This window comes from Sebastes fasciatus, chromosome 4, assembly GCF_043250625.1.
Source record: "Sebastes fasciatus isolate fSebFas1 chromosome 4, fSebFas1.pri, whole genome shotgun sequence".
Taxonomy (NCBI): Eukaryota; Metazoa; Chordata; class Actinopteri; order Perciformes; family Sebastidae; genus Sebastes; species Sebastes fasciatus.
In genome coordinates, this window is record NC_133798.1 from 12,583,905 (window position 1) to 12,596,412 (window position 12,508).

The 12,508-nt window shown below is 41.4% G+C and overlaps 3 protein-coding genes and 1 pseudogene across 3 annotated transcripts; 2 read left to right on the forward strand and 2 right to left on the reverse strand.

Annotated features, from left to right (window-relative positions):
- The first annotated feature begins 9 nt into the window (after positions 1–9).
- Positions 10–615, forward strand: LOC141765805 (histone H2A-like). Its single transcript, XM_074632051.1, has one exon. The coding sequence runs from the start codon at positions 170–172 to the stop codon at positions 554–556; it is 387 nt and encodes a 128-aa protein (XP_074488152.1). The 5' UTR covers positions 10–169; the 3' UTR covers positions 557–615.
- Positions 616–2,693: 2,078 nt separating this feature from the next.
- LOC141765799 (exosome complex component MTR3-like) lies at positions 2,694–7,447 on the reverse strand. Its single transcript, XM_074632044.1, has 3 exons — positions 7,188–7,447; positions 5,200–5,351; positions 2,694–3,409 (listed from the first exon to the last, which is right to left on the reverse strand). The coding sequence occupies exons 1-3, from the start codon at positions 7,323–7,325 to the stop codon at positions 3,004–3,006; spliced, it is 696 nt and encodes a 231-aa protein (XP_074488145.1). The 5' UTR covers positions 7,326–7,447; the 3' UTR covers positions 2,694–3,003.
- Positions 7,448–10,424: 2,977 nt separating this feature from the next.
- On the reverse strand, positions 10,425–11,528 carry LOC141766879 (histone H2A-like). The gene is made up of 2 exons (XM_074634054.1): positions 11,399–11,528; positions 10,425–10,860 (listed from the first exon to the last, which is right to left on the reverse strand). Exons 1-2 carry the CDS (start codon positions 11,526–11,528, stop codon positions 10,484–10,486), a joined length of 507 nt encoding a protein of 168 aa, XP_074490155.1. The 3' UTR covers positions 10,425–10,483.
- Positions 11,529–11,661: 133 nt separating this feature from the next.
- Positions 11,662–12,053, forward strand: LOC141767057 (histone H3-like; annotated as a pseudogene).
- Positions 12,054–12,508: the final 455 nt, after the last annotated feature.

Genomic DNA, 12,508 nt, shown 5'->3' on the forward strand with positions numbered 1-12,508 from the left:
CCTTTCAAAGTGTCCGCCAACATTCAGAGCGGGCCGCCCTCTGCTGCTCTGCTGGAAGCCTCTTCTCTGGTTGGTCTGTCAGCAAGTCTCGCTCCAAGGACATATAAAGGAGCTTTCTGCTGGTGGAGCAACACTTTTTATTAGTCTCCACTACTGAAAACATCTCACGATGAGCGGAAGAGGCAAAACCGGCGGAAAGACCAGAGCTAAGGCAAAGACCCGCTCTTCCCGTGCTGGGCTCCAGTTCCCAGTCGGTCGTGTTCACAGGCATCTGCGTAAAGGAAACTATGCGCAGCGTGTGGGCGCCGGCGCCCCCGTCTACCTGGCGGCTGTGCTGGAGTACCTGACCGCTGAGATCCTGGAGTTGGCTGGAAACGCTGCCCGCGACAACAAGAAGACCCGTATCATCCCCCGTCACCTGCAGCTGGCTGTCCGCAACGACGAGGAGCTCAACAAGCTGCTGGGCGGAGTGACCATCGCTCAGGGCGGCGTGCTGCCCAACATCCAGGCTGTTCTGCTGCCCAAGAAGACCGAGAAGGCCGCCAAGTCCAAGTAAAGCTGGAGACTCGCTGAGTGCTGGAAACCAGCCCCCAAAAGGCTCTTTTAAGAGCCAAACACTCCCAAGATAAAGAGCTCTGGTCCTCATGTCTCTAATGCACCAACAACAACAAAAACTGCAATAAGAGAAATGGCTGGTACTTCTGTTATAAATAAACAAAAGGATTAGTAGGCTTTGACTGTAAAAATAATAAATAAATAAAAAGTGCTACAAACTGGCTTTACTATTTCACTAGACCATAATAGTGATTGGGATGATATTAAGTTAATAAAGACAATACATGAAGAGGGGAAAGTTAAGATGTAGGCTAACCATCCAGAACATTCTGTAGATCAGTGATTCCCAAACCTTTTCATTTCACATCAAGGACCCCTAAACTGACATGAATTAGACCATGGATCCCCATTTGATAGGATGTTTTTAGAATTTTTGTTTTTGTTTTTAACACATGGTGTATGAAACCCATGACCAAAAATATCATAGGCCTACATTCTGGCATTATGTTGCTTATGAATGGAATCATAGTGTCAGAAAGTTATAAATATCAAAGTGGGGCGGAATAGGGACAAACTTCATAAAAAAATATTTATGTAGCCTTGCCTCACTCTGATGGAAAAGTGAAGTGACTGTTGTGGAGCAGTGAAGTCAACCCCCATCCCTGTCCTGCTGGGAGAGATGTTACTAGATATAAGGAAGCAGTTAAAGGTGTAATGTCTAGCCACATTGTGCCAAATTAATAACAGCGGGGCAAGAATACAGTTACGCAAACTTCAACTAAACTGCTGAAACTCTTAGAGCCGATCACTGCTATCTTGTAACCTTCACATGTGGCGTCGGCCTATAGTTTCGGTTAGCCAATCTTTGTGTTTTTGTGCCACTAACCGGGGGCTGTACACTCAGTGTACGTTTTGATAGATGTTTTATTGGATTAACCTTTTCCATCGACCCATTTTTGTCCTTTTTAGGGGGAGATAGCAGGTCGGCAGTATATGTCACATAGAAGTGGTGTACATCATGTGAAAGCTGGGAACCTAAAGAATATTTGACATGCAGCTCAGCGCTGTGTGTCCTGTTGTTCTAGTCATCATGAATTAAAATAAATTGTGAAGCTGTATAAGGGCTCAGAACATTATGACCTAACTGGCGAGGGCTAGAGTCTTGGCACACTCAAGTATCACACATGAGGTATCCAGAATAAGGGACAGAGACAGATATTTACACCAAAAAAAAAGGACTTTATTTTTGATGATCTTCCCCTTTAATATCATCAAATGGTGGATCTTCAGTAGAGACACAAAAAGAGGGAGATGCAGGTCAGAAAACAGCATTGCACATGCATCTACTCAATAATCCTGATTATCAAATCAAAGACATAACATGTAAACACAGACACTAATTAGTGATAAGGTGAACAAAGGAACACATGGATACTCACTCTAGACGACAGACTTGATGGGAACAGGTCTGACTGGTAGCAGGCAAACAGAGTAATGTTCTTCCTCCTCACCTCCTAGTTATAGGAGCACTGGTTGTGAGCAGAGTGAGCTCAGCCTGTGGCTCATGAGGGTGATGGCAGACATGAAACAATCTCTAACAATAGAAGTATATGATGGCCATTCCAATGCGCTATTGTCTCATAAGTTGTTGCAGCAATTTGGTGCAAAATTCAATCATTTTTTAACCACTCGAGAATCAATAATCGCTCCAAAATACCACATTAAGGCACCGAGACCTTGAGGAACACCATAGAAAAAACTTTTGACATTTGGAGATTTCTGCAAGAATTGCATTTTTCGCCAATTGGATGACGAGCACTTCGGTTGACCATGCCAGTTTTTCCTCACCAAAATTTAGCCTTACATATTAGCATTATTTACTGTTCTTCTTGACAAGCTAGCATGACATGGTTGGTAACAATGTATTCCTTAGGTTTTTTTAGTTTCATAATACCAGTATACTCTAGCTACCGTCTTCTCTCTGAGCCCGGAACAACCTCCGACAGACAGAATAGCAGCCAGGTCCGCCGGCGGGCTGTCGGGTTGTTAATGGCTTAATCTAATCACTAGATATCCCTTTCCAATGTCATGTAAATTTCAAGTTCCAAGCCCCAAATTCAGAATAAACCACATACATGCATTATTAAATCATTTAATAAGAAAACACGGTTAAATCAGTCTTAACTATTTCCATTTAAAGAACTTAATAGCAAACATAGGAGAAAATGGGTTATGTTTTCAAAGTAATCATTGGACATTGTAAAGTAGAAAAACTATGAGCTGAGCAGTTATTGGTTAAGGAGTCTCTCAGCTCTCTGACGGTGGGGGCGCGGCCCTGCGCACAGCCTTGGCCAGGGCTTTTTGGATGACCGGGTACAGTTTATAGCATCCCTCGATGCAGGTCCGAACCCCGGCTGTCAGAGTCTCTTCACTCATTTCTCCATCTGACTACAGCCCAGAGATCTGGTTCAGGCTGGGGAGGAACGCGACAGTCAGACCGCCCTGGTTCTCACCGCTGACTGAGCTGCAGCTGCTTTCCTCTGTGTAAGAAGGGTCAACCACATAAGAGGCGCCGTCCTGGCGTATGGAACAACCGAGCACCAGGTCGTACATCTCGATCCCGGCGTCCGCGAGAGCGAGAGAAGCGCACGTGACTGCGTGAGCCAGAACCGAGCCGCTGTTCTCGAGGACCATCACGTTGACCTCGATCTGAGAGCGGGGGTATTTGTGGAGGCACACGGCTGGCTGCAGGCTCTCGTGTAGCATCAAGGAGAGGTCCTTTTCCTGGCTCCCCTGAATCCAGGCGCCCCTCTCCAGGCAGGAAAACGGAGCGAAACGCATGTCAGTAGTCAACCTGGAGACACAGAGAAATACAGTTTTGTTGTCTTCATAATCACTTCCTGTAGTAACTTACGCAGACACACAAACAACAGTGTCCACATAATGTGTAAGTAGTGATGCAGATGCTTGAGGGTGAACACAGCTAAACATGATTCAAAATGGTATTAAAGAAGATGTTACAGGTTATGTCCACTTTTAAAAGAGAAAAATATGTTTTTCTCAACTTCATTTTTGTTTATAGTGGTGATTCTGGTGGTGTTTCATTCATTTACAGCACTCCGTGATACTCCTCATAGCATATTAATACAACAATACCTCTAAAGCTCATCACAGGGATATTAGCTTTGGTGAGTTTATAATCAATGGACCTGCTAATAAATATTTTTGTTGCCAGACAGCAATGGCTATAACAGCAGGGCCAGTGTGCATTCATGCAATATGTGCTCAGGAAATAATATAGCCAGAAGCTCTTTTTGGCCTTGTAATAAACTGGGGAAAAAAAGTTCAGAAACTTGTGTTTGGTGGATTATTTCTCTGTTGTTACAATGCTAATTGACATTGTATTTTACATGGTTGGAAAGCCTGTTTATTTACCTTCACAATGATGTCCAACTTGTAAGGATCATGCATTTGTGGGATGAGCAGCACAGCTGATTATGTGGGTAGCACCCAAGAAAAAATTGCCAAAATGCTCTGTCAATGGTAAACAGTGTATTCTCCTGTTGGTTTTCACTCTTGTTGTGAGTTGTTTGGTGGATTGAATGATTGAACTCTCTATCAGTAACAAGGAACAAACGAGACATATTGGCAATTTTACACTTTATTCATTTAATACACCGTCAGGAGCCTCAGTAGCGGGTGGAAGATCCATACGCAGCCACAACAGCCTGGCACCTCCTCCTCATGCTGGTCACCAACCTGGTCACACGTTGCTGTGGGATGGCGTTCCATTCCTCAACCAGGATTCGTTGTAGGTCAGCCAGCGTGGTTGTGTTGGTCACTCTAACACGTACAGCACGCCCAAGCAAGTGTTCAGTTGGGTTGAGGTCTGACATTCCCCCACATGTTTAGGTTCCATTGTCTATGTTGTCAACACCAGCGCAAACGGGCCTGACGGTGAAGGGCAGTCATTGCAGGCTTCCTGGTAGCCTTATGACAATACACTGTTTACCATTGGCAGAGCATTTTGGCAAATTTTTCTTGGGCGTTACCCACATAATCAGCTGTGCTGCTCATCCCACAAATGCATGATCCTTACAAGTTGGACATCATTGTGAAGGTAAATAAATAGGCTTTCCAACGATGTAAAATACAATGCCAATTAGCATTGAAACAACAGAGAAATAATCCACCAAACACAAGTTTCCAAACTTTTTTTTCCCAGTTTATTTATCTTTAGCTAGGTGTATTGATGTCGCTAATTGAGTCTACTAGTTGGCACTTATTTTTGTTTATTTGTTGTGTTAAATGTTTCACTCTGTCTTTTCACATCTTTGTACAATGTTGTAAATAAGTGTTCTCACTTAAAGCACAGACACTGTTGAACACTTTAACTGTCTTATCTAACGTTATCTGAAGTTTGCTAATATCAGCTGACATTGAGCCAACATAAGCTGCTTGCTGCTAGCCATACAAAACCAAGTAAGACTGCGTTATTTACTGCTTATGAATTCAGGCAGACTGAATATAACACACGTGTGTGTGTGTGTGTGTGTGTGTGTGTGTGTGTGTGTGTGTGTGTGTGTGTGTATCAATAAAAGTCAAATAAAATAAATTAATACATTCATGAAATCACCACATTACCTTCCACATTTCATATCGGTCTCATCTTTCCGCTCCATTTCTCTGGGGCCATAAACGCAGCACATCAGCTTGGTGTTTCCAGCCTCGATGTACGCGGAGCCTTTAGCCTGGCTCACCAGCCCGCACCGGACAAACACCGGCCGGACGTCCACCTAGTAGAGCTAGTATCACTACTAGTGGAGGTGAAACTGACATCAGTAGATCCCGCAATGTAACCATGAGCACTTTTACATGTATCACACTAGGTGAACTTTCTAAAACTGTCAGTGAATGTAACTCTACAACATCAGATATCGATCCTATGCCCACAACATTCTTTAAGCGAGTGTTTGATAGTGTCTCAGGTCCGGTCCTACACATTATAAACACATCCCTTAAAACTGGCGTTTTTCCAGATGCTTTTAAAACAGCTGTTGTAAAGCCCTTATTAAAGAAACCCAAATTGGATACCAGTATACTAGCAAACTACAGACCGATATCAAATCTACCTTTTATTAGTAAAGTATTGGAAAAGATAGTATTAGTCCAATTAAATTCCTTTCTTGAAGAAAATAACATCTTGGAAGTCTCTCAGTCAGGTTTCAGAAAATATCACAGTACTGAAACTGCTCTCACCAAAATAATTAGCGACCTCAGACTTAACTCTGATGCAAATAAAGTATCTATCCTTATCCTGTTAGATCTTAGTGCGGCATTTGATACCATTGATCACGACATCCTAATCAATAGACTTGAAAAGCTTATTGGGCTCACTGATAGTGTACTGAACTGGATCAAAACATATATCAGAGGAAGGAAGTTTTATGTTAGCCTAGGAGACCATATGTCTAAGAAACATGAAAACTGCTACGGGGTTGCACAAGGAAGCTGCTTAGGTCCATCACTCTTTTCTCTTTATATGTTACCACTTGGTGACATCATCAGAGAACATAATATTGATTTCCATAGCTACGCGGATGACACACAATTGTATATATCAGCTGAACCTAATGATGCGACAGCCATAAATTCCATTACAAACTGCTTGTTGGCAATAAACAAATGGATGAACAATAACTTTCTCAAATTAAATGAGGACAAAACAGAAGTTCTACTTATCGGCCCCAAATCTAAAAGAGAGATGCTAACCACGAATCTCGGAGGTTTAACCGCCTGGCTTAAACCTGAGGTGACAAGTCTCGGTGTCATCCTGGACGCAGATTTGAATTTCAACTCCCACATTAACAAAGTGACCAAAACAGCTTTCTTTCACCTCAGGAACATAGCGAAGGTACGATCATTCATAAAACAAAATGATGCTGAGAAGCTAATTCATGCTTTCATATCCAGCCGGTTGGACTACTGTAATGCACTTTTCGCTGGTCTTCCCAAGAAAACCACTGGAAGACTCCAGCTCATCCAAAACTCTGCAGCTAGATTATTAACAAAAACTAAAAGGAGAGAACACATCAGTCCTGTCCTAGCTACTTTACACTGTCTGCCTGTTACTTTCAGAATTGACTTCAAGGTCCTCCTCCTCACATACAAAGCACTAAATGGACAAGGACCTAGCTACATTGCTAACTCCCTTACAAACTACACACCAGCGAGAACACTGCGATCATCAGATGCAGGTCTATTAGAGGTCACCAGAAGCAGTCGAAAGAAGATTGGTGATGCGGCCTTTGTCAACTATGCCCCAAAATTATGGAACGCACTACCCATAAATATTAGGGAAGCAAACACGCTAGACATTTTCAAAAGACATCTTAAAACCTATCTTTTTACCAGCGCATTTTCTCTGTAACTTGCACTACGAATTTTATCCTGCACTATTTATATTTTACTATTTCTACTGTTCTAAAATGTTTTATTATTTTTATCATGATTTTGTTGACTCCATGCACTGCTCTTGCTGCTTGTTTTTAATTTATTTTATGTAAAGCACTTTGAACTGCAACTCCTGTATGAAATGTGCTATATAAATAAAGTCTTACTTACTTACTTACCTGATCCCGCTGCCGACCGTCCAACCGGGCTCCGCTGGCTCCGTGCGAGGGGAGACTCACGGCCGCCGGTTTACCCACAAACAGATACGGACTCTGGGACACCTCTGGGCCGCGTATACGCTTGGTGTCGGTCGGCATGGTGCTGGATGAACAGTCAACTCTGTTTGGTCTGGTGGTGCAGGATGAGCAGCGTGTGAAACAAGTGTAGCACAAAACATGTCCCCCCGGAAACACAGCAAGCAGAGAAATGGTTCCGCTATTGTGTGGCAGGCATGGTGGCAATGAATAAAACTATAGGCCTATCAGTGATATAAAACAAAACACAAGTGCTGTTGCAATAATAAGCTATTTAATTATCAATATTATGACACAAAATCACAAATTATCACACAATTGGTGATATATATATATATATATTCATACGACACCTTCTCACACAAAATATATATTGTACTTTATATACTATATGTTCTTAGTGTATATGTTCTTAATATGCCTGTATATATTCTTAATATGCATGTATATATTCTTAATATGCCTGTATATGTTCTTAATATGCCTGTATATATTCTTGATATGCCTGTATATATTCTTAATATGCCTGTATATATTCTTAATATGCCTGTATATATTCTTAATATGCCTGTATATGTTCTTAATATGCATGTATATATTCTTAATATGCATGTATATATTCTTAATATGCCTGTATATGTTCTTAATATGCCTGTATATGTTCTTAATATGCCTGTATATATTCTTGATATGCCTGTATATATTCTTAATATGCATGTATATATTCTTAATATGCCTGTATATGTTCTTAATATGCCTGTATATGTTCTTAATATGCCTGTATATATTCTTGATATGCCTGTATATGTTCTTAATATGCATGTATATATTCTTAATATGCCTGTATATGTTCTTAATATGCCTGTATATATTCTTAATATGCATGTATATATTCTTAATATGCCTGTATATGTTCTTAATATGCCTGTATATGTTCTTAATATGCCTGTATATATTCTTAATATGCATGTATATATTCTTAATATGCATGTATATACTCTTAATATGCCTGTTTCTCTTTTAATCGCTCGGAAATTTATGGCTTTCAGCATTTCTGGTTAACTGCATCGTATCATTACCTGTACTATATGCAATGATGAAGTTGGATCTAATATAATAAAATAATATATTTTACCTTCTTTTCCAGGCTTTTGAGTCAAATTTTGCTAAATTAAACAATTAAAAATTGAACAATCGTTCAAGATTTTCTTTTTTTCCCCAGATAATTTCATGGATAATAACTCCTTAAATAATCATGATTTGTACAGTACAAAAGAGAAGGGGAGTCAATCAACATCTCTCTCTCATTGTGCTGAATAAAACTGCCACCACAACCCAGTGTCCCTACTTGCTATAACCGAAACCCAAAATCCATACCAACTGGAAATCCCAACAATCAAATCCGCTAACAGAACTTAGAGCAATAGAAAATTTGCCTCCCATGACCAACGTTTCCATCTTTTTGTTCTATTCTTGTTGCGTGACATATAAACATGCTCCTAATGAACACTAACATACACAAAAAGATATGATTCTAATTCTGATTTATATGTAAACAGTGGTGTGTGTGTATGTAATGTGTAGTATTATAAAAGGAAGACAGCTCTTGATGTTGAGGAAATGGGTGGCCCTTAAAAGGACCTTTAGTTTCCATAACCAACAGTATGTGTTTATCCACTAAAGCTGCACAGAGCCCATGTCCTGTCTCTTCAGAGCATACACCACATTAAAGACGGGGTTAGTAAAGATTTTAGAAACAGTTTTGTTATTGCTATTTTCCCAAGATTGCACAGCCTGCCTTCAACTCTTAAAACTGGTACATTGTCAATGTATTTGAAATAAATCCTGTCCCCTCTGCTTATTCATTATAGAATATATTTCATTTGGAGGTATAAAAACATTTGATGATTCACATAAACACATTCTCTATTGATTGTATTGTCTGTTAGTTTACTAGCCAAAGCAAAATGAATTTCTCTTTGGGGACACAAATGACCATCTAATCTTATCTGATCTAAATAAACAGTTAGTGGGTTTTTGCCTTCAGGAGCGTCCACTGAACTTCAAAGTTGACTGATAAGCAGTGGCGGCAGGTGGACATATTTCTGGGTAGGGCTGTTCCACATCCAATCAATTCAGCAAACATCCCAGTATGATTTAATACAAAAAAGCGAAGCTATCAAAAACACATTAGTAATTTGCAGTTAAATAATCAACAATGATTTTATTCCAACAGGAGCAGTAAAGAATGCTTAGAAAAACCTCTACCACTCTGTGTATAGTCTGAATAACATTTAAATTAATCGTTGACATTTTTGGCACACTAGTTGACGTTTTTGTCTTACTAGTTCGACAAAACTGCTCACTAGTCGACATGTGCGCGTGATTAGTTAACTAGTGAAGTACTGCAACTGTCATACAGGTTAACTAGTGAAATTTATTCACATCACTAGTTACCTAGTCAAGCGCACATGTCAAACTAGTAAGACGAAAACGTCAACTAGTGCAACAAAAAGTTTAACATGTTAAACAAATGTATCACTAGTCACGCACAGTCGCACACTAGTGCTGAGCAAGGCTCAACTAGGTAAAGAAAATGTCCGACGTGTAAGAAAAATGTGCAACATGTTCGGTCAAACTCTTTACATGTTTGGCACAAAATCCAACTAGTGAGACAACATGCCTTCCAATAGTTAACTAGGAATATATCAGTGCACTAGTAAACTAGTAAGGTAAAAAAAAAGACCCTCACTAGTGCAACTAGTGGACCTTTTTTCCCTTACTAGTTAACTAGTAAACATTTTTAGCCACACTAGTTAACAAGTAAGATCAAAATGCTTTAACTAGTTAACTAGTGAGCATTTAGGCCCTACGTCACTAAGCTGACTAGTTTGGCTTTGTTCCTACTAGTGTGGTGCACAGTCTCACTGGTAAGGCTTCTGTTGGAACTAGTTTGATAAAAGTGCTGTGGAGTTGAGTGTTTAGCTTAGCCTCTGGAATAACTCTTGGGGTCAGCCTGATAACCATACTTAACTCCTCTGCATAACTTTTGTGTTTTATGAATACACGAGCAACGACCAATTAAATGTTGATTTTAAAAGCATTTCATGAGTCATCGGTGCATTAGAGACATGAGGACCAGAGCTCTTTATCTTTGGATTGTTTGGCTCTTAAAAGAGCCTTTTGGGGGCTGGTTTCCAGCAGTCAGCGAGTCTCCAGCTTTACTTGGACTTGGCGGCCTTCTCGGTCTTCTTGGGCAGCAGAACAGCCTGGATGTTGGGCAGCACGCCGCCCTGAGCGATGGTCACTCCGCCCAGCAGCTTGTTGAGCTCCTCGTCGTTGCGGACAGCCAGCTGCAGGTGACGGGGGATGATACGGGTCTTCTTGTTGTCGCGGGCAGCGTTTCCAGCCAACTCCAGGATCTCAGCGGTCAGGTACTCCAGCACAGCCGCCAGGTAGACGGGGGCGCCGGCACCCACACGCTGCGCATAGTTTCCTTTACGCAGATGCCTGTGAACACGACCGACTGGGAACTGGAGCCCAGCACGGGAAGAGCGGGTCTTTGCCTTAGCTCTGGTCTTTCCGCCGGTTTTGCTTTCTTTTTTTTTTTAAAGACTTTATTAAATTTTTACAATTTTACAGGAATTTGGTGAATATACATAGGATGTGACATGGATTACAATAGAATAATACAAAAAGAAAAGACAGTTATGCAAATAAAGTGTTATGTGGAGAAGTCATTGATTGTTCGTTAAAAATGCCTCCTTGAGCGCACAAGGTTAGAGGTCAATTGATAAAGGCCGGAGCCGGAAGGACCGGGCTCTGGGGCATGGGTAACATCACAATGTTCAGGGTAAGATCACAATGTTCAGGGTAAACATCACAATGTTCAGGGTAAACTTCGCAAAGTACAGGGTATCAGAAGTCCAGTTGGCTCCATGGGAGGATCTGGTTCTTGTCCAAAGTTCTCCTCCTTCTGAGGTCAGTCAGTATTTGCTTCACAACGGTATTGCTGTCAATCACAGTCTGTTCCAAGACCATGACGCACCTTGTTTTCCATAGCTTGAAGCAAGTGATGCTAATAATTAGTTGTGAAAGTTCTTTTTGTTTTACAGACATCTTTTCATCCAACAAACCATACATCACAGATTTATAACCGACTTCATGAGCCAGGCCGAGGCCTTGGAGCATGGACCAGACCTCCTGAGCTCTGTAACAGTCCATGAGCAGGTGTTGCTGCGTCTCGTCTTCGTTACAATAAATCATGGGACATGTTTTTGTAGTAACGTAACAACTCCATGAGACAACAGCTCTTACAGCAAGTCTGTTAACAGATATCAGCCACAGTTTAAGAGCAGCGTGTCTCTTCATTGGAGCTACTACATCTCCTGAACAGAGAAAGAAGAAGTCATGGCAAGAACCAAGCAGACCGCTCGTAAGTCTACCGGAGGCAAAGCCCCCAGGAAGCAGCTGGCGTGAAGAAGCCTCACCGTTACAGGCCCGGTACCGTGGCTCTGAGAGAGATCCGTCGCTACCAGAAATCCACGGAGCTGCTGATCCGCAAGCTGCCCTTCCAGCGCCTGGTGAGAGAAATCGCTCAGGATTTCAAGACCGACCTGCGCTTCCAGAGCTCCGCTGTCATGGCTCTGCAGGAGTCCAGTGAGGCTTACCTGGTCGGCCTGTTCGAGGACACCAACCTGTGCGCCATCCACGCCAAGAGGGTCACCATCATGCCCAAAGACATCCAGCTGGCCCGTCGCATCCGCGGAGAGCGAGCTTAAACTGTCTGCTGCAAACCACAAACCACAACGGCTCTTTTAAGAGCCACCTCACTCTTCACTGAAGGGCTCATTCCTCTACTGGCAACACACGTTTTACCAGCAATGATAACACATCAATAATATCTTTAAAATACTCTGCAGGCTACTCTCTGTGCCTGAATATGAGAACAAAAGGGAAAAATAACTGATTATTCTACTTATATACTTCAATTAAAAATGAGAGCTAAATCACTTGTGAATGTAGGTCTATTTATATTAAAATACAAGTAAGGATCAAATCTAGCCTCAAGAAAGCTGTAGAAGGACTTGTGTTGTAAATAGAGATTTTTTCATCAATATCAATTAACTGTACTTTACCTTACATTTAACATGTTATGTTACTTTTATTCCATTTCCTGTCAACAGCTTCTGGTTTGTTATGGCTGAACATATTTGGGCAGGTCAACCACTCCTGTTGCTGCAGCA